The sequence below is a fragment of the Anser cygnoides genome, chromosome Z (genome assembly GCF_040182565.1).
Source record: "Anser cygnoides isolate HZ-2024a breed goose chromosome Z, Taihu_goose_T2T_genome, whole genome shotgun sequence".
Classification (NCBI taxonomy): Eukaryota; Metazoa; Chordata; class Aves; order Anseriformes; family Anatidae; genus Anser; species Anser cygnoides.
This window is the reverse complement of record NC_089912.1, coordinates 59,901,449-59,922,979: the sequence shown is the minus strand read 5'-3', so window position 1 is coordinate 59,922,979 and position 21,531 is coordinate 59,901,449. Positions and strand designations below refer to the sequence as shown.

At 47.0% G+C, this 21,531-nt stretch overlaps 1 protein-coding gene and 1 long non-coding RNA gene across 7 annotated transcripts in view; both read left to right on the top strand.

Moving 5' to 3' along the window:
* Positions 1 to 6,788: 6,788 nt before the first annotated feature.
* The window catches only part of MYO5B (myosin VB), a 106,223-nt gene continuing 91,480 nt past the window's right edge, over positions 6,789 to 21,531 (top strand). For 2 of the 6 annotated variants that reach the window (XM_066989135.1, XM_066989141.1), the window contains exons 1-4: positions 6,789 to 6,929; positions 7,942 to 8,171; positions 9,140 to 9,313; positions 16,958 to 17,060. In XM_066989135.1, the coding sequence (XP_066845236.1) occupies positions 6,834 to 6,929; positions 7,942 to 8,171; positions 9,140 to 9,313; positions 16,958 to 17,060 (603 nt within the window). In that variant the 5' untranslated portion in view covers positions 6,789 to 6,833. Of the gene's footprint in view, positions 7,063 to 7,941; positions 8,172 to 9,139; positions 9,314 to 16,288; positions 16,506 to 16,957; positions 17,061 to 21,531 lie in introns of those variants that run through there. The other 4 variants (XM_066989136.1, XM_066989137.1, XM_066989138.1 and 1 more) reach the window with 4 other exon arrangements.
* On the top strand, positions 17,474 to 18,554 carry LOC136789159 (uncharacterized). Its single transcript, XR_010828024.1, has 3 exons — positions 17,474 to 17,841; positions 17,941 to 18,068; positions 18,415 to 18,554. It is a non-coding gene; the product is annotated as an uncharacterized lncRNA (long non-coding RNA).

Sequence of the window (21,531 nt, the reverse complement as noted above, 5' to 3'; positions counted from 1 at the left end):
TAGGGGTTGTGCCGGACTGGTTATTGAGCAGGGCATCACAGTCTGCTCTCGGCCCACAAGTTTACACAGACAAACCATCGGCAGAAGGACCCGTGCCTGCCTCGCACGGCTCTGTGGTGGCACTGACAGACCCCAGGGGTGCCGCCGCACCCATCGCTGCCACACGGAGAGCGGCACGGCTTCCAGCTTAGCCCTGGCTTCCAAATCCATTTTTAAGCTGTTACTTGGGAGAGGAGTTGGCCTGCGGCGAGGGCTGGTGTTATTGCTGTGACACGTGCCTTTGAGACTGTCGAGAGGTTGCTGGGCGCGCGAGCAGATCTCCATCCGGCCCTGCACGAGCTGATCCCCTTGCTGTGCCGTGCCTGGCCTCAAGATCTGCGGAAGAGACAACGGCTCCAAAAAAGTGAGGCAAAACCAATCTGCAAAACACAGCTCCTTTCCGAGCGGAGATCCGAGCAGAGACAAAAGTCAGACCCCGATTCAGGAAGCCTCAGACTCTGTCTCCGCCCTGATAATTTTCATTAGAATTTCTGTTAGAGCACGAAGTATTAACGGAGTCTGTAACTGTGGATTATTTCTTCCTCAAAAACAAACAAACAAAAAAATCATCCGCCTCTCTCGTCCTTGTAGTGCGGCCAGCTGAGGTCTTAATAAAGAAAAGAAATCGCCCGGAAAACATTTAGCTTGCTAATGATCTGTGGTAATGACCGGTAATCTGGGGAAAATATTTCAAATTAGAACAAAAGGGCAAATTTTGAGGGAAAAGGGCAAAATTCCTTTGAAATGAAATGTAGAGGAATAAAGAAACTACCAAAGAAACAACCTCGCCAGCCAGCCAGCCAGCACCTTTGTTTAATATCAAAACACCGTTTCCTTTTTTTGTTGCTTGTTAAGTCTTCTATTTTATTAACAAATAAAACTAAAGCTAATTTGACAATGAGAAATTAAATAGCGTTAATCAAAACGCTACGGCACGTATGCTGTTTCTTTCGGAGCAAAATGTTATTAAAATCAAACACAGCTGATTTTCTATTAAAGGTGGCCTGGAAAGTAATTCGTCGTAACAAGGATGTGCCTTCTCAGATAACCATCTCGGACAGATTCCGGACCATTCTCCACCAAATTAGTCCGAAAATCACCAGATTACTTTTGAATGTTGGATTTTAAAAGATCACTAAGCTGGAAATTCCGCAGCCAACTCCAGAAATGACGGAAACAAAAGGAAATTAAAGATAATTAACACTACAAAGATAGCTTATAAGGCCGAGTCTTAAACCAGAGCAGAAGAGATGGAGACGTGCATACGAAGGCCCCGTAGTCAGGCAGAGCATCTTTGTGCAGAGTGAATCAGCGCCCGGCATTCGGTCTGTATCTGTACCCAGCCAAATCCTGGCTCTTCAGCTCCGAGGATTTCAAGATCCGGTGATATCCTTCGAGCTGCTACCTTACAGCTGATGTAAATGGTAGCTGAGATGTCGTAAGCATTGCCGTTGCGAACGGCTTTTGTGGAGCTGCTCGCAGTTCCTCAAATACCCAGTTCAGGCTGGGTTTGTTTTTTAAGTCCGAAATTGGTTTAGGAAACGTGTTGGGAAACCAAGATTATATTATTGAATGAAGGAGAAATAAGCTTTACTAAAGTGTCTGACAGTTAAAAATTGAAAACAGGCTAAAATATGTAACTGTTAAACGATGCGCTTGCTACCCTCGCAAAGCTCGCTGGCTGCCCGTCAGCGTTTCGATGCTTAGAAACTTTTCCTTAACTTGAATTTTCCTTACAAACCTCGCTGCTTTTTGCTCTGTCTACCAGCTGTCAAGGATGTGAAGGCAAAAATTCTCTTCTGCCCACCAGACCACGTGCCTGCAAACAGCTCCTCTGGGTTATCTTCCCACTAGAGCAAGCAACTTGATAGCTCAGGTATTTCCCAGATCTGGTTCTCTCCCACTGAGCCCCTTTTTTTGACAGGGTCGCAGGGGGAAGGCGCCTTTCAGCCACCTCCTGGCGCGGCGTTGGCTTCTCCTGCAGCGCTGCAGCGCCGTTGACTCACTTCCAGCTTGTGATCTTCTACCGCTCCAGCTCTATTTCTGCCAACCCACTTCCGAGCCAGCTGCTCCCCAGCCGCTAGGGCTGATTATTGGTGCTCCGGGACTGTGCCTTGTCCGTCCTGCACCACACCCCGGGTTTCAGACCTCCCCTCCGAATTGTCACGGTCATTTGGAAACTTCGCTGCCCCAGTCCTAGCCCTCACCACCTTTCCAGATTTAACACTAACATCCGTTTTGTTACTGAAGTGGCTGAAACCAGCCCACGGGAGGTTGGTGCCAAAGCAAAGGCGACAGCCCCGGGGGCCAGGGATCACCCCCAGCGGGCGGTGGGGATGAAGCTCCCTGCCACAGGTACCTGCAGCTGGCCTCGTCTCCCAGCAAACCTCTGAGACTGTCACACGAGACAGCGTTAAAAGCTTTATCCGACGATATTTATTGCTTCTTTCCTCACAGGGCCTGTTCCCCATCGCAGAAGGAAATTAGATTAGAGTGAAACCGTTTGTCCTCGACAAAGCTACGTTGCCTGTTACTCCTCTCCCTATTTCCTTCTAGATGCTTACAAATGATTTTCCGATTACTTATTCCGTGGCCTCTTTGATGTTGTTTTTCAGGAGCTGAAGGTAACTGACATGTAACTTCCAAGCCCTTACCCTTTTCTCTCTTTTCTCTTTTCTTTTTTCTTCTCTCTCTCTTTTTTTCTTTTCCTTTTTTTCCTTTTTTTTTCTTTTTTTTTCCTTTTTTCTTTTCTCTTTTCTTTTTCCTTTTTCCTTTTTTTTCTTTTCTTTTTTCCTTTTTCCTTTTTTTCTCTTTTCTTCTTTTCCTTTTTCTCTCTTTCTTCTTTTCCTTTTCTTTTTTTTCCTTTTTTTTCTCTTCTCTTTTCTTTTCCTCTTTTTCTTCTCCTTTTTCTCGTTTTTTTCTTTTTTCTTTTCCTTTTTTCTTCTCTTTTCTTTTCCTTTTTTCTTCTTTTTTCTTTTTCCTTTTTTCTTCTCTTCTCCTTTTTTCTTCTCTTTTCTTTTTTCTTTTCTTCTTTCTTTTCTCTTTTCCTTTTTTTTCTCTCTTTTTTCTTTTCTTTTCTTCTCTTTTCTTCTCTTTTCCTTTTTTTTCTTTTCTTCTTTTCCTTTTTTCTTCTCTTCTTTTTTTTTCTTATCTCTTTTTTTTCTCTTTTCTTTTTCTTTTCTCTTTTCTCTTTTTTTTTTTCCTCCTCTTTTCTTTTTTTTCCTTTTTTTTTTCTTTTCTTCAAACAGATCCTGTCTGCCCCTTTTCAGCCCAATCTCCCTCCCGAAAGCCCTCAACAAACAGCCCTGCCACCACTGGCAACAGTTTTGAAGTGATCTAGGATAAAGCCCATCAAACTTCACAGGAAAATCATGAGCTTAAATAATCTCTGTGGAACCCGCCCTTTCCTCGGTCTCCACTCGGATCTAACCTTTCACCAGCGCTTCTCGTGCCAGCCACCAGATTACGACCGACATTTTGGTGACCGGCGGTGCAAAAGTCACGCTGCCCGTCGCGACGTGGGCGGCTGGGGGCAGTTTCCTGCGACTGGCATGTGAGGATGACGCAAAAAGCACCTCTAGCGCCGTGCGATCTTATTTCTCAAAACCGTTTAAAAAACTCAAATCTCTGGAAAATGTAGAAATATCGAGAAGGAAAATGTAGAGAGAGCTTTTTAGCTACAGCGAAGTAACCTCTGAATGATCAATGAATTAGCAAAAAGTCTCAAAACTCAAATTTATTTTCAGTTCCTCTTTAAATATTCCGGCTGGGTTAAAGGCTCAAGTCTTGTCCCAGTAGTAAAAAAAAAAAAAAACAGTATTTTTTTCAGCAACAAAAATTCACATTTTCTTCTTTTTACAGTAGGGAAATTGTTCCGACGTGGAGTTTTTCAGAGCTGGCTGCAGCTTTGTGGCCAGATCCACTGAAATTTGTAAATGAGCTCCTGGGGCAGCCCTAAAATAAACCGTACATGTCTGTGATAATCATTTCGTGCTGGGATCATTCACCCCTCTTTCGTGCTGCGCTCCCTTTCTGTGGTTACTCTTTGCTCTTTAAAGCTGAGACAGAAAGGAGAGGAACAGAGCAGCTGATCTCTGCCACAACCTTCTGATGTGGGGGTCAGGGGTGAAGAATTTTGTCTCATGGCGCCAGTCTCAGAAGTGTTGGAACCTAGACCTGTCCTAGCTTCCATCCTCCTTCCCCGCGATTCCAGGGGGAGGCACATCTGTGAAAGAAACAAGCGTTTTAGTGAAGATATCCCTGAAGAACGATGAGAGCCAACACTACTTACAGCTGCACGATTGAACTCTTAGGCTGCAGGACTTATTACCGTAAAAACTTCAAAGTTTGGTAGTTTGGGAGTGAAGGAAAGGCTTGATTTTGAGCTCATGCCTGAAAACACATGCTAGTAAAAGTTCTGATCTCCGCTGCTCGTGCTCAGCGTGGCTGTGTCTCCTGTCTCTGACTCAGACGATCATGTGAATGCGAGCGATCAGCAAATCCCTCCAGAAAAAATGAATAAAGGTACCCGATGGACCTTAAAAAAAATAAAAAAAGCCGGGAGTTAGGATTTTCTTAAGCGTGTATTTTAAAGATTGCCTGGAAGCTCTGGCAGGAGGGATTAAAAGGAAGCACGACCGGAGGAACTGGAGACGGTCTGGAGTGTGATCAGTGAGGAAACCCCGGGGGAATTCAGAACCGGGGAGGAATTGTGGGCTTCTTGAGTCCCTGCCTGGGAAACCCAAAGCATCTGCAGGGCTTTTGATCGTGTAAAAGGAAGGGAACTGGTGTGCTCAAGTGCTGGCCCACGCGGCTGCCACAGTACCACACAAAAGGAATAAGAAACCACTGTAAGAAAGGCTTCATCTTTTATGAGGGGCGGGGACGGCTTTGGTTGACTTAAAAATCATTAATTTTTTCTCTTGGAGAAAGAAGTGAAAGGTTTCTTTTGTACGACGAGGCAATTATTCATCAGCCGATATCAATCAACCTCTTGTACTTCCTCTAAGAGCAAAAAAAAAAAAAAAAAAAAAAGGCGCCCTACTGTCCTCGCCTGGGTTTTCCCTCCTGGCACAAAAAGGCGCCAGTTAAAACCCCCCGAAATCCACGCGAGAAAATCCCGTTCGCCGAGTTTGCCACGTGGTGCTGCCCTACCCGCCCCTCGCTGAGCATAAAATGTGTTTTGCTTTTTTTTTTCTTGTAAAGTTCTCAGGCTGCTCCTTAGCGAGAGGTTTCAGAAAGGAGAATTCCTCTTCAGCGCCTTTGACGGAGTTCGTGCTTTCCTACAGGCTCTGGATTAAAAGCTGGCAGGGGATAGAAAGGACCAGAATGTCTCCCGGGATCTACTCTTTACAGAACTTACAACATTTTTTTGGCTGCGTTGCTGCCCAACGGGAACTTGGCCGCCCAAAAAGTCCCCACAACATCCCCTGTTGCTTCAGGGCTTGTACAGATAGTTACAAGGGATTTTTACCGTTTTGTTAGGACAAATCTATTAAAGTGACTGCCCTGACCCGATAAAGGCACTGACAATGCCAGTCACATTACAAAAGGGGGTGGCTCCTGCTAGAACAGAAAAAACCCCCCAAACTGTTTACACGACCTAGGAGCAGGCAGTTACAACACTCCCTCAGGGATCCAAGCCAGCAAATAAAGGACAGAATATATGCCATATATATCCTATATACGTTCCCCCCATGGGGAAACCCTGGAGAATGCAGTGACCAGGATCCCCTTTGCACCTTAGCTCCTGTGACAATCTGATTTCTCATCAAATGTTAATGTAAAATAAGAATAAAATCACAATCTATCCGTGCCTTAACGCTAAAATTAGGAATAAATCTTTTTTTACAAGCGGTGGAGGGACTTAAAGAAAGAATTAATAGTGGGATTGGCGGATCCACAGCTCCATTGTTTAATTCATATTTTAAACGTGAAATACTGCACATTTCTTTACTGTATTATACATAAAATTGGCTCATGTTGTGGTGTAAATGACGACTAAGGCAACATCTCCCATTAACTTTTCCCACAGATATTAATCAAAACTACAGCCTGCCAAGAAACTCAGCCCTCTCAGCACGTAAATAGGGGTTTTCACCTCAGGGAAAAAAAAAAAAAACACTGTTCACTGAAGTTGTTTCTCTTTCCCAAACACCTCCAGGAGTCAGTCAGAATAGGATGACAGAGTAAATCTCTACTGAAACAAACTCTGAAGATTCCAGTTGTTTGAGCACTGCAGCAGTGGTATGACATATACTGGAGTGTGTGAGTGCTCCCTATCATACAGCTGTGTTTGACAGTGCAGAATTAACATCACTAAGACCTGATATACGCACAGCACACATATTTCAGTAGGATAAAAACACGCGTTAAACCCTTCTGCCTTCGGATTACGTTTTCCAACTCGTTATCAGCCCAGTCCTGATTATCCGAAGGGAAACGAAGCTCTTGGCGCTGTCTCTGCCCCGCGGCTTCCAAGCGAACTCACTGTGGGCAACGAACCTGAAGCGACCGCAGCTCCTGAGGCGCTGCTGGGAGCCGCGCACCAGCCCCAACCCCTCTCAGGAGCCGCGGGAGGGCGCGGGGAGCCGCATTCCCGCGCAGCAGCCCCAACCCGCGACGCGTTGTGGCGATATCGCGACGTGACGACAGGACAACGCCCCCACCCCCGGCCGCCATTTTGTGCCCCCTCAGGCGGCGCGGGCGCACTGCGCATGCGCGGCCCCTCCCCCCGGCCGGGCTCCCGCCCGCTCTGAGCGTCCCTTGCGTCGTGAGGTCACTTCCGCTTCGCCATGGCAACGGCAGAGGCGGCGGCCGCCATGACGGCGCGGAGGGGCCCGGGGTGGCGGCGGGAGGTGCTGGGGCCCGGCCCGCACTCCGTGACGCTGGTGAGCGGCCGGGAGCCGCCACCGGGGGCTGGAGACCCCAAGGGGGCCCCTCTTGGCGTGGGGCTGGCCGCGGGGCCAGCAGGCGGTGAGGCCAAGCCCGGGCTGGGGGCGTGTGGCCGGGTCGGGGCTGGGGGTAAGGCCGTCAGGGTGGTCCCGCTGAGGTGGACAGGTTGAGATTTAAGGTATGAGGTGGATAAACAGGCAAGTTGTAGCTCCTCCAGGCCTTTCGTGCTGCTCTTGTGGCGGTTTTCGGCTGAATGTGAGCCAGCAGTGTGCTCAGGTGGCCGAGAAGGCCAACAGCATCCTGGCTTGTATCAGAAACAGTGCGGCCAGCAGGGCTAGGGAAGTGATTGTCCCCCTGCACTCGGCTCTGGTGAGGCCGCACCTCGAGTACTGTGTTCAGTTTTGGGCCCCTAGCTACAGGAAGGACATGGAGGTGCTTGAGAGAGTCCAGAGAAGGGCGACAAAGCTGGTGAGGGGTCTGGAGAACAAGTCTTAAGAGGAGCGGCTGAGGGAGCTGGGATTGTTCAGCCTGGAGAAGAGGAGGCTCAGGGGTGACCTCATCGCTCTCTATAGGTACCTTAAAGGAGGCTGTAGCGAGGTAGGGGTTGGTCTATTCTCCCACGTGCCTGGTGACAGGACGAGGGGGAATGGGCTAAAGCTGCGCCGGGGGAGGTTTAGGTTGGATATCAGGAAGAACTTCTTTACTGAAAGGGTTGTTAGGCATTGGAATGGGCTGCCCAGGGAAGTGGTTGAGTCACCATCCCTGGAGGTCTTTAAGAGACGTTTAGATGTAGAGCTTAGTGAGATGGTTTAGGGGAGGACTTGTTAGTGTTAGGTCTGAGGTTGGACTTGGTGATCTTGGAGGTCTCTTCCAACCTAGACGATTCTGTGATTCTGTGTTTTGGGCTCTGTGTTACCCTTGGTTACCATAAACCCTTATGGACTCGGTCCCCAACTCGATTAAAAAAAAGAATAATTGTAATTTCATCAGACATTCTTTCTGTTGCAGAGAGCCAAGCCCCCTAAAGAACGAAGACGTGAAAATTTTGCCTTGGCCCGCAGAGAGAAAGAACAGGAGCTCCTGGAATACGCCGCTCTCCTAAAGCTCTACAGGCAGTGTCGCAGCGTCCACGAGTGGCAGCAACGCAACGAGCAGAAATGGCTGCACGGAGCTGTGCGGAGAAAGGTTGAGGCGGCGATGCAGGAGTATCAGGCAGGGACTGATGACAGAAGAGAGAGGTAGCAAGCAAGGAGCTAAAATCAATGTCTGCCCTGCTATTTTCCACTTCACCGCGTGCTTAGGGGAGCGATTGTGGGGGAAAAATACTCAGTAGAGCTCGGCTCTGTGCCTCCCCCCCGGCATTACGGCATGGCCTTCGTTATTCCTTGGACTGGAAAGCGTGGGCGTGCTTATTTGTCAGGCAGGCAGCAACGCAGAGCAAAGAGGAGCTTTTGGGCCCTTGTTACCAGTACAATTCACAACAACAAAAAGCTAAAAACCGGAACCACAACAGAATTGGGCTGTGCTGACCTTAGAAAAAAAAAAAAAAAAACGTTTTCTCAGTTGTTCTTTTTATAGTAAGCGGCTTTGCAGCTGTGAACTGGAAGGAACTCGCTGGGATCTTCTGGCCCTGCTCAGCAGGGCCACCTAGCGCAGGCTGCTCAGCGCCGCGTCCTGTCGGGTTTTGGGTATCTCCAGACACGGAGCGTCCACAGAATTTCTGGGCAGCCTGGTCTGCGTGTGGCCACCCTCACGAGAAAAACCTGTTCCTTTGTGGACAGGTGGAATTTCACGTTTTATTTTCTCTTGTCCTGCCACTGGGCACTCCGAAGAGCCTCCCTCTTTTTTGTGGGAGATTCGTACACAGTTGATGAGCTCCCCCTGGGGCCTTCTTCTCTGGGCTGAACGCTCCCAGCTCCCTCAGCCTCCCCTCAAACAAAGACCCCTCCGTTCCCTTCATCATCTCTGTGTTCGCTGGCTTCTGTTCAGCTCCTTCATCACCCCCAGTAAGCCCCAGCGTGCCCCCAGGTGCAGGATTTTGCCTTCCCAGTGTTAAATTTCACCAGGCTTGGTGCCGAGCTGCCAAAGATCCCCCTGCCACCTTTACAGGGACGCATAAATTGTGAGGGGAAGAGTGCAGTCCGTTACTTAATCGTTCAACAGATAAGTCGTTCTGGTTTTTATTGAAGCGTTTCCTTCGTTTCAGGCTTCGCGAGCTTCTGGAGGCAGAGGAAAATAAGTACTTTGCTGAGATGGAATCGTCTGAAGAAACTCTGCTGGAGAAGCAAGCGAAAATGAGGGAGCGAGCAAAATTATTGAGAGAGGAGAGGGAGAAAGAAAGGCAGCAGCTGGTGGCTGAAAAACGGGAGCAGCAGTTCAGGTAGGTCCGGAACGATATAAAATAGAGTTTGGGGGAGGAAATACTAAACAGCAACATAACAAGAAGGTGACGAAGTGCAGAAATCCTTGTCCAGTGTGGGCATCCCCACGCTCCCGCCCCCCGCCAAATCATGGAGGGTTTATTTGGCCTAAATCATGCTTATTAAGCTCACGTATGGAAAGTCCTTGAGCAGTTGGGATTGCCCAAGGTGGCTGTTTTTATTTATTGCCCCCTTCTCAAGGACACCGGCAAGCTGAAGTTGTAGCGCAACCTGAAATCCCCTGCCCAGCCTTCCTGGATGCCAAGTTTGGCAGCGACCTTGGAAGCTCGTTAAGGTTTGCAGGTGCTCCTCAGGTCCCGAGGCCTTGGCATCACACCTGGCTCGTTCAGCTCTTGGCAATCCGGTTCCCTGAGGAAGGGATGAAAATGATGTTAATGCAATCCTGCCCTTTCCCTCTGCGAAACCGAACGTTGAACCCGGTGGGAAAGGCGTGGAGTGTTTCACCGGGGGCTTGAGCAGTCTTTTGTCTGCCACTCATCGGTGTCTTTAAGAAAAAAACAACCTGCAACGTCTTAAAACTCGCATAAAACCTCAATCGCCTCCTTTTTCTTGCGGTAACATCAGGAGCATTCGCGCAGAGGACGTTGCTATCGCAGCGACTGGACGCGGCGGCCGTAAAACGAAGAAATAACCGGGAGGGGCGGGGAATAAACGCGCTTTCTGTCTTCAGGAAGCGGCTCCGCGCAGGCACAATTTGAACGTTAAGAAGCTTAGGGTAGCAAAGCGAGGAAGAAAAGCAGCCGTCTGGGAGAGCAGATGTTTATACGTCGCTCGAAAAGCCGCTCAGAAGGAATTTATTTTGATGAAATCAAGCAAAATGAATTTATATTAAAATTCGAACCGTGCCAAGCTTTTATGGAACTTCTCTTCTCCGAGAACTCAGTTAAATTCAGATTAGTTCATAAACGTGGAGAAGAAGAAGTAATAAACATGGAGAAGAAGAAGTAATTCTTTATTCTTTCACTGCTGGGAGAACTTTGAAGCCATTGCGTTAAGGTAACACAGGTCTTTCAAACGGCGTAAGATTCCCAATCTTAATTACGGTACGTTTTTCTCAGAACATTTGAGAAACGTGTTTTTCGTGAGTACCGATTAGTCCAGTAGTCCGTAATCACCATTCACGTCTACCTGGGAGTCGGAAGAACGATCCCAGGGTTAAAAACGTAAGAAAAATGCTGACTGTGGGAGGTTTCATTTTAGAGATTAGACGCTGGTGAAGGGGGACTTGACAGATTACAGCCGTCTCTTCTAGGTCAAGGTTAAAAGGTCAGAAATGCCTCCTGAATATCAAGCCAAGTGAGAATTTTGCAGTTTATAAGCCACAAGTAATTGTTATCGGGCTGGCTTACCACGGAGCGTTATTGGCAAAGCTTTTGGAAGATCTTGGTAGCCACCGTGTAATTATTACACCTTGGTGGTTGCCTCAAGCACGTGTCCGTGAGCCTAGGAGCCGTGCTCGTGAGTGGGAGGTGGTGGAGGAGCCGTGTCGAGTAAAGAAGAAATTATTCCTTTCGAATTTCCCTGTCGAAATAATCCCGCTGAGGCCGGGGAATATAAAGCAAACGAGCAAAGGTTGGATTTAGAAATAAAGAAGACGTAACAGCTGACCTCAGGGGAGGTCAGATTTGTTTCTGTAGCCTCCGTGTAGGTGCGAACCCCCGGTATTTGGCCCCCTCCCGGTGCAGTCGCAGATTTCTTGTGATGTCTGCTGTGAATTTGGAAAATAGCGTTGCGGTGATCTGCAGAAGGTGGTTTCATTCAGCAGGAAATCGTGAGCTATCCTCCAGCTTTACAGCACGGCCGCGTGTCTGTCACACACCCTTAGGGCTCAGAGACCCTTTACTGCTTGTAGACCTCGTACCATTTTCAGCTCGTTTCACATTCTGAGCGTGTGAAAGTCCACGTCCTGGTTTTAAAACGGGTTTAAAATGTTTGTTCGGGTTCCATTTTGTTTGGTTGTTTAAAAATAAAAAGAAATTTTAAAAGAAATTTTAAAAGAAATTTTAAAAGAAATTTTAAAAGAAATTTTAAAAGAAATTTTAAAAGAAATTTTAAAAGAAATTTTAAAAGAAATTTTAAAAGAAATTTTAAAAGAAATTTTAAAAGAAATTTTAAAAGAAATTTTAAAAGAAATTTTAAAAGAAATTTTAAAAGAAATTTTAAAAGAAATTTTAAAAGAAATTTTAAAAGAAATTTTAAAAGAAATTTTAAAAGAAATTTTAAAAGAAATTTTAAAAGAAATTTTAAAAGAAATTTTAAAAGAAATTTTAAAAGAAATTTTAAAAGAAATTTTAAAAGAAATTTTAAAAGAAATTTTAAAAGAAATTTTAAAAGAAATATCTAAAAGAAATATCTAAAAGAAATTCTAAAAGAAATATCTAAAAGAAATTTTAAAAGAAATATCTAAAAGAAATTCTAAAAGAAATTTCTAAAAGAAATTCTAAAAGAAATTTCTAAAAGAAATTTCTAAAAGAAATATCTAAAAGAAATTCTAAAAGAAATTCTAAAAGAAATATCTAAAAGAAATTCTAAAAGAAATATCTAAAAGAAATATCTAAAAGAAATATCTAAAAGAAATATCAAAAAGAAATATCAAAAAGAAATATCTAAAAGAAATATCAAAAGAAATATCAAAAAGAAAACATAAAAGAACATCAAAGAAATCTTGCAACTTCTATGAAATATGCCTCAAAACTTCAAATCTCACAAAATTCTAGTGGTTCTTGTTTAGCAGTGTAACCTAAATTTCTGCTCTTAAATGGTTTTCAGATTGGGACTTGAGCTTTTAAGCGACTAGTAAACCTAGTCTAGGTCTTCATTTGCATGACGAGCAACCTGAGTGTTTGAACAAGGGTGGTTTATAGGTTAAAAATATGCGTGTGTATATAAAAAATCCCACATAATTCATGTTCTGACTGTATATGCACATGCATCGTATATATAAAGGAATAGACGGTGAGTATATGCATATATATTGTGCGTGTGTGGGTTTTTTTAGACAAATGCCAATACAGGACCTGCTTTTCAAGTCATTAACGTCAAAATCTCCATGAAATCAGGTTTTCAGTCGTTCCTTATGACTCAGAAGGAATCGGTGCCAGACCAGATGCAGGAATCAGCATCCTGAGCTGCAGTCTTCCATGTAGTCACGAGCCGGAGCCCTCCATCCGTCATGGATCTCCAAATTTGCTTGTTAATTTGATCCCCCCGACCCACCTTTTCCTTTTTTAACCTTTATTTTGCCGTTCAGAGAACAATGCGATGAGCTCCGCGTGCGGTGGCTGAAGGAGCATCAGAAGGAATTGTGTGCGGACCGGCTGGCCCAGCTAACTCTGAAGGAGGAACTGAAAAAAGAGCAGGAGGAGGAGGAGCAGATGTTTGCGGAGCTTTGGAAGGAGGACAGGCTGGCTAAGGAAAGGCGAGAGGCGGCGGATATGCAGAAGTTGTCCGAACGGAATCGGGAAATCCTGGACGTCCTCGGCGCCCAGGTAGCAGTGCTCAGTGCTCACAAAGAGGAGGCGAAGCGGCTGAAGGAAGAAGAGGCTCGACTGCTGGTAATTTCCGTATCATCCTCAATTCAATGTTCTTTGAAAGTCCCTTCTAATGTTAGGCTTACTAGACGCGTGGATGAATCCGTACCTCATTTGTATCTTCGCTGATTCTGTTAGGATCCGAGACTCTCCTATTATCCTAAGCCTCTTTTCCAGAGCCGTGGCAAACGCGTTCCTGTTTACAGAGGGAAAAACGTCCTTTGAAACTTAGCACGTAATGGATTTTAGCATTCAAAGCTTCCAAAAGCCTTTGTGGGAAACGGAAACGGTGGTAAGCTTTTTTTTTTTTTGCCAGACGCATTCCGAATCCCGGTTTCCTGGGGGATGGATTCTGGCATCCCAGCTGTAACGCACGGTACGGGAGCCCGGTGCGTGAACACGGGGAGCGGAGCAGGCCGGCTGCCAGTTTGCAGGGTCATCCAACAGCCCAAATCGCAGATCGGGCACCGGGAGCGAGCGCGAAGCCTACCTGCAGCTCCCGGGTGACTGTTCTCAGCCCCTTCTCTCACTGCTCCTCCCCAGCGCTCTGATCCGACAGAGCTGTGAGCGCTGGGAGCCAAACCCCTGCGGGGGGGGAGGTTGCAGAGCCTGGTGGTGCGCTCGGGGCCCTGACACGTACACGAGGAGACGTGCGTATGAAACACCCCTACCGCTTGCTCCCCAGCCGACTCGATTTTGGAATCTACATTCTGTCTTTCCACCCTTCCATCTTTTTTTTTTAATTTTATTTTGAAAGTCCACTCTTTAACAGATAGAACTGGGCAAGCAGCGTCTAAAAGCTGTCTCCTATTTAGGGGTGCCACATCGTGGGAGGAATTTGGCTCACTCGGTCCAACTGTTCTGGTGTTTTGTCCTCTTTTGTCCTTGTCTCTTCCCGTTCTGGACCTGATATAGTTGAGCTGACTTCAGTGGAGCATTATTCAGCGTTGGCTTTGTGATTTGATTCAAACTTCGTCTTCATTTTGCATCTCTGTATACGTAGCAATTGGATGGTCGTGCAGGGCACTGAAAGCTGATACGGGCAAGATAAATATTCCACTGCTTTTTAAAATATAATGACAAGATTTTTTAAAAATAATGACAATAATGAATCCGAAGCTCTAAAAATCCTGGCTGTAAGCCGAGTCTTATTCCAAGTCGAGTTCTTATTCCAAGCTAGACTGCAATGTTGCACTCGTTTAAAACGATACAGAAGAAAAATTCTTTTCCTGTAACGATTTTTAAGGCGCTGCCAGCCCTCCCAAAATAAAAAACACTTCTACTTAACTGGCCTTTTCAGAAAAAAAAATAATAAAAATAGAGGAAATAGAAATAGGAAAAGAAATTCGAATAGGAGGCTTCGTAGCTTCCCCTGAAGACAGCTGTTCTGAGCTCCATCAAGAACAGAAATTTGTGGTGAAGCGGTTTAATTTCTGGAAAAAAAAAACAAAAAGGGTCAAAAAGGACCCTTCAGAGGGTCCCACCCTTAGCTACTTTCCTACAGCTTCCCCGTTGGGTTCCTTATTCAGTGCCTCAGATAATATATACTGAGTTTCAAAGCTGTTTTTCTGGCTTCTGAAAGTAAATTGGGCTGGTCGGGCAGATAGCAGCGTAGCTTTGGCTTCGAAACGCTTCGAGAGTCAGAGCGGGTGCTTTGTGATAACATAAACAGATAACACACGCAGAAACGGGGAGGAACACGCGGTTCTGTTACTGGTTAGTGGCTGTGGCTGTGTTTAAAGAGTTGGATGGAGATCATACGTGCTGCAAAGACACCGGTTTCTCTGAAGAGGTATCTGTCTGTCTGCCTGAAGTATTTGGAGTCTGGATGTCAGGCATTCCTGTGATAATTAAAGAGAAAATCCTGAATTCTAAGGAAGGGTATGGTAAAACGTTCGTACTTGAACGACTTTAATGGATAACACTCACTCCAAAATTCTCTATTTTCTAGAAACAATAACGTTTTTTAATATTTATCTTTGCTCTTCGGTGGTCCAAATAAACTAATCCTAGCCGTCGCTTTGTTTGAAGTTACGGAACGATTTTGCAAGCGGGCTGTTTTTCCTTTCGTAGGAAGAGCAACAGCAGCTGCTTAAACTAGAAAACGAAAAACTTCAAATGGAGAAATTACAGAAGCAGAAGGAATGCAGGGATATGTTGCTCGGCGCAGCAGAGGACAAGAGGAAGCGGCTTAATGAAGAAAAAGAAGGCGAGCTTGCCCTTGAGATGAAAACCTTAGAAAAATCTCCTTGGAAACCTGAGGAAGACCCTGGGGAGAAAATGAAAAGAAAAGTAAGGGCTGCAGGTTTTAATTCGGAAGTTTTGGGACAACACCTCACCTGGACTAATTTTGTTGCTCTTTGTGGAGCTGCACAGTATAAATGAGATCAGACGCGAGACCTTTTTCTGTGGTCGATTCTTTTGTCGCGTAGCCTGGTGCCTCTCTTCCTGCCAGCACTCTGCTTCTCTAAAGAAACCCATTATCTGTTAAAATCGCAGCAGGGACTTTGAATCCCGTCTTGCGATCAGCAAAGCTACCAGTCTAGATGAAAACTGGGGGTTTATAGAAAACCCTGGATTCCCGCCCCTCCAAGCTGATTTCTTTCGGTATAAACCACGTGAGGTTTTTAGTCCTTACACTGCATGGACGCAGTGGAGATTAGGGAAGCTTTTTTGTTTGTCTGTCTCACGGACCTGATTTATTAAATACTTGTAATTGCAGAGGAGAGTAAATATTTGACGTGTTCTGGTTTATTAGACTACTAAGAAACAGTTTTAAATGTTTTATTACTAGCTAGATGTGTAGGTGCAAAGTTTCCCGTGGAATATCTCGGAGAGGCTATGAAACCGTGGATGTATCTGTCAATTTTTGAATTTAGAACAAGTCGATTGTCCAACTTCAAGGCGAAAATGGATCCCAAGGTAACTTGATAACAGAGCAGGGAGCTGTGTTCTTCACTCTGCTCAAGGTGTTTGGAAGATCAGTGTGGGTTAGGAAAGTTTTATAAACGTTCTCTGTAATCTTCAGCCAGTTAGACCTTGGCACAAAGTTAGAAGAGACGGTGTTTATTTGTTACTGCGTTTACGTGGCTTCTAATGGAGGTGAGTGTCAGCCGTGGAAAATATTTGCAAAATTTCTGTGGTGCGGGCAGCTGAGCTGTTAAGAGGGATCGCTCTGTTTTTCTTCTTCCCTTACGCTCTTGTCCAGGCTTTGTCGATTGCCTGGGAAACGCGTTCTGCGCAGCTCGTCTGGTGACAGGGCTTGGAACGCAGCTCGAGGCTCCTGCTTGCCACACTGGCCACAAACCCCCACTTCTCTTTGCTTTTTTGAAATGCATCTTTGAACCCTTTTACTCAAACCTGCAAATGTTTGTGTGCTTGCAGCAGGAGCTGTTCAAGGAGCAACAGGCTTACCGGGCACACCTGGCTCAACAGCTGGAGGAGGAAAAACAGCGAGAAAAAGAAGCGGACAAGTTCCTCGAGGAAGAGAGGGCGAAGGTTTGGGCCAAGAAGGCTGAGCAAATGCGGTTAGAAAAGGAGGCCAGAGAGCAGCTGCTGAAAGATGTCTTGCATACGAGACAGCTACAGATTGAGGAGAAGAGTAAGTAATAATAGCTGTCTGTGCACCAAACCTACTGCGGGAATGTGAGGCTTGGCAAAGGCACGCTGCTTTTGGGAAGACCGTCTAGCCCAGTATGCACGGGCTGCATGGATGAGTGGACAACAGCGCTGCTGTCCCTGAATCTCCTGAAACTTTCCTCCTACAGGCAGTCCTTACGCTCGTTTCCCATTGCTGTCACCAGAACGAAGCAAGGATTGCGTGAGGAAGCAGTTCTTATTACTATTATTATCTCGAAGTTGTGTTAAGTCTTCGCTATCAAGACGGGACAAAAGCAAATAAGCTGAGAATACGCTTCCCGTTGTTTGGGTGCCTCCTCAGAAACAACAAAGCTCAGGCTTGCTATTTAGGCTGCTTGGCTCGCATGCAGTCTCCTTTTCCCCTCGAGCTCAGCAGTGCCTTTATCTTCTAAAAGTATTTGTGTGTTTTTCCAGTGCAGAGGAACGCAAAGGAGCAGGAAGAACTTGCTCAAGAGAAGAAGTTACTAGCCGAAGCCATCACAGAACTCAAACGCGTAGAAGAAGAAAAATGGGCAAGGTATTTTTCTTTATGCCGTTGGTTCGTTGCATTGCAGATCAACCTTTTTAAGTCTGTGAGCTGGAGAATTCTCGTTTTTAACTAGCCGTGTAGGAGCACCGGGTAGGCTTTTTTCCCTTCACAGAGGCTCTGCCGTGGTGCAGCCTGTCGGTTCCAAACTGCGTTGTTAATTGTGTTTATCAAACGCCTCCCCTCGTATTCCGAGCTGTCGTTAGGAGTGGCTGAGGTGCGGGGAGGAAGGCTTAATGAAAGGTTACGTCGTTACTTACCGAGGAGAACGAGTGTCTTCAAGTTATTGCTAAACCCCACCCACGCACCTCCCTTGAACAGTCGCGGCGTCAGCCACCGAAACACCGGACCCCGTAACCCAGCTGCACGGGGTTCCCCTTACCTTGCAGTTCCTCGGGGTGAGAGAATATTTTTTAATCGCAGTAGCCGAAACGCTCCTCTGGGTGTCGTGCGAAACCCGGGACAAAGGGCCTTATTTCTCTCACCCCGTTTCCCTTTTGTGCTTCTGCCCTTTCTCCACACCCGTTCGGGGGACGTGACTGAGTAACTCCTTCCGGAGCTAGCGTCGCTTGCGTTCCCTGATAAATTTATTGATAACCGTCTCCTGGATGTGGCAGATATCTCGCCCTCTGCGAGCAAACGTTCGGGTCTTCGCTTTGAATCTGCTTCGCTTAGCAAAGAGGGCATTGAGTGGTTCCGCTGTGTCGCACGTACTTTGATTAAACTATCGGGTTTTCAAGAGTCCGGGCGAGTCTTTTTGACTCCCGAGCAGGTAGGTGGGCTTCCAGTGCTGCTCCGGAGGACGGTGAAAGTGATGTGTGAATCTCAAGGTAGGGTGGAACAAAGATTTCTTGGATTCAACGATTTCTAGGACGGCCGTTTCCTACAGCGTTAGCACAACGCCGGACAAGAGCCTGCGCCCTGCCTCGCCCGCTGGCAGGAACCCGTTGTTACCTGCGCAACGAGGGAGTGGAAACTGGGCGTGAGGCCGCTTCAGCGGTGAGCCCGAGCTAGGGGAGGACTGAAACCCGACGCGTTCTCCGGCCTCTTGCTGCCGCTGCGAGGGGCAGGGGAGGCGTGCTGATGGCAAGGGGGGGTTCTCGCTCTTGTGGTTTTTTTTTTGGTAAGCACTAATTTTGTGGTCTGCTCTGTAATACGCAACAGAATTCGTGCTCTGAACAACGTATGGTTTGCTTGTAGTAGCACAAGTCACTCTCGACTCCTAAGAAGGATTTTGAACCTTCCTTTGGTCTGAGGTTGAATGATAACAGATTTAAAAAGTTACGCTTTTATGTTTTTTTTTAACCCACGCTTCGTAAACAAGCTATTTACGTGTCGTTTCCAGAAAAGCGAAGGAAGCAAAAGAATACCAAGGGCAACTCAGGGCTCAAATTGCCTATCAGCAACAGGCCCGTGATGCTGAGGAAGAAGAGAAGAAGCAAGAATACGAATTGGGTCTAGCAGAAGAGCGAGCCTACCGAGAAAGGATACGGGACGTTCTGTCAAGGCCTTACGAGAAACTAGCAAAAATTCACCCTTTGAGAAGAAAATTGATGTCTAATTCCCAAGAAGATCACTTAACTGTGCCATTTTAGCTCACTCCCGATTGCCTTTAAAAGCCTTTTCCAGGCGTGTTTGTAACTGATTCGAGTTTGACCCTTTCTCCCCTGTGACGCTCAAAATATTTAACTGAATGCAAGAAATATATTTTTTAATTTCTTTTCCCCGCTCTGCTTTCTTTGACAAGATCTGAATCAGAGCGTTTGACGCTTTAATACAAAAACACTCTATGCTCTCTGCAGCGTAATTATTATGACGACGTGCACGTGCATTATTTTAAAAAAAAAAAAAAAAAAACTTTGTAGAAGAGTTTCGGCAAACTTTTATTAAAACACCGTTCAAGCTGCAAATATTTGCGAAACCTTTTTTTTGTGTGTGTTTAGACAAAAGGCGCTCAGTGACTTACCTTCCTTTTCCCTCTTAAATCCATGAATCTGTTTTACTCTGGCTGGAGAGCGAAGAGTTCATAGTGCCTCGTGTGTATTCTGACAGCTGTTGGATGACTTGCGGAACACCGGAGTCCCAAAGCTAGTCCGCGAGACCTCTTCTTGCACAGATTTAATTGTGCACGTCTGAAGTCATCCTTTTCTTGGGGAAAAAAATGTAATTATTTACCCTTTTGGTGGCAACTCTGCCTCTTCGGGCTGTCTTGGGCTGCCTCCGGTGCCGTAGTCTGAACGTACGGAGTGGGGGACCAGAGCACCAGTAATATTTTCAGACAAAGCGGCCCCCGGATTAACGGCCAGGTTGTTTTTTGTGCAGGAGGAGCAGCGGGTGATGCAAGGAGGCCAGGTGGGAGTAAGCCAGCCCCGTGACATTCCTCTCAGCCAGCTTCTCCGGTCTGCGTTTCGTTATTTTCTCCTCTTTGCTTTTAAGAGGAGGGAAGAATCCGTTTATGTCCTCGTGCCCTTTCTTGCTCGTGGGCTTTGTGATTCAGAAATGTTTTTATCTTTCACATTTTTCTGGTTGAGCCTTTGTTGCTGCTTATCTGCGGATGTTTCTCCTCCCTTTCACCTCCTGCTATCTCTCCTCCAGCTCCTGTCTTTTTCACCCCTTTCTTCAACTTCCATCCCTCCCTAAGTGTTTCTTCCACCTTCTATTTCCTCCTCACCTTCTCTTTTCAGTATTTAGCTCCTGTTTGGTCCAGTACCAGGACTTCTGGGTGCTCGTTTTGTGGGAATGTGAATGGAGGAGCTGATAATTTGCTGGGATTAGAGCACAGGTACCCCAGCTCCCCCGCCAAGGTAGTTTCATCGGTCCAGAGAGCCCAGGCAGCCACAGGTCTCTGCTCTCACCGGTAGATAAAATTGGCAGGATGATTAAGAGATTAATTTCCTGGACTGCCGCAGACTCCTGGTACGGCCCTGCATAAGCGATGTGGATTTTATTTACTACCATGACCCGTGTTTGGGGGGAAAAAAAAAAAAGAAAAGGCACATAATAGCGCATTTGCGATTCCAGGATTAATTAAAGTACGTTATTAAAGGCCGTCATGGGGTACACGCAGCGCGTGAGAGACACAGAATACCACACTCGTGAGCGTGCCGAATTGGAGCCATCCAGAACGCTAAGAAATCTTTTTTTTTTTTTCGTAAAATAAGAGCTCCGAAGAGGTGGTCGGAGCTATCGAGCATTTATTCATCGAGCATTGCTTCAAAGCAGCCTCTCGATGCCCGAAACGCTCAGGTGAGCGGCGCAGCGAGAACGATTTTGCGCCTCGGGACCGAAGCGTTTCCTTAATTCTACCGCCAAGCGTCCTGCTCCGCTCCCTTCGATGTCCTTGTAGTGGGCTGGGCGAACAGCGGCTGCCAAACCTGCCCCCAAATTGGGGCTCGCGGGGCCCGAGGGCCTCCCGAGCGTCAGCTGCTACTCATCCGCGTGGTATTTCCCCCCCGAGCGGCCGGGGAAGCCGTCGATTAACCGCGGGGGACGCCGCGGATCGGCGAAGCCACCCGGCACGTGCCAGGTGACCTCTCCCCGCTCCAGGGCTGCCGGTGATGCGCAGGCGCTGTATTTAAAAACCACGGGGTCCTATTTTACCTCGCTGCGTGCTCTCCTGCTGCCAAACACCCCAAATTTTTTGGGGGGGGGGGGTTGGTTTTGGGGCCGAATAGCCCCAGCAGGTGCCTTCGGAAAGGCGTCGTGCACGCGTAGGGGCGACGAGGTGAAAAGGAAATGATTTTTCTTCTCGCTTCCTCTAGTTTTCCCAGGCTGCCCAGGATTTCAAAGGGTAGGTCTTGAGTTAGGGCTCCCGTTTTGCAGGTGCGCCACCGGCAGAAATTCATCTCGAAAGCGTGCAACAAGGGCAAGAGCCTTCCCACGCCTCCCAGGGATACAGGGGAGTAATATGAACGGGAAATCTCGCCCGTTCACCCCCAGCTCTTCCTTTAACGTCCCCTGATAACGGCGAAGAAACGGATTCTGGCTCTGGGGTGAGGGAGGAGGAGCTGCTCTCCGCCATCCCGGGGAGGACGCACAGCTCCCAACACCTGCCCGTGCTTCCGAGGAAGCTGCTGGCTCTGTTTTGAGGGGAAAAATAAGAATATCTGGCTCGTTTTCACCTCCGGGCACCTTTGATGTGAATGGGAGAGGTGGTACCACCAAATGCAATTTTAGGGTCGCTTCTCCTTAAGTATTAGGATCAGCGCAAGACGTTTCTGTCCCCCGAGGAGATAACCTCCGGCAGCTCAGCACCTCGGGGGTTTCGGAGCTGTTTCGGTGTTCGTATTTTCTCTCTTTAATCAAAGTTTGAAGTTTCCGAGGAAACGGAGCCAAGGGCGGGTGGCTTCTTCCCCAAGGGGCCAGCCCCCGAAACCACCGCGGGAGGGATCCCCGTGGTTGCTTACGGTCGCTCGCCCCAGGCACCCCGATAAAGCCACCCCAAAATCCGTGGGGTGCCCAG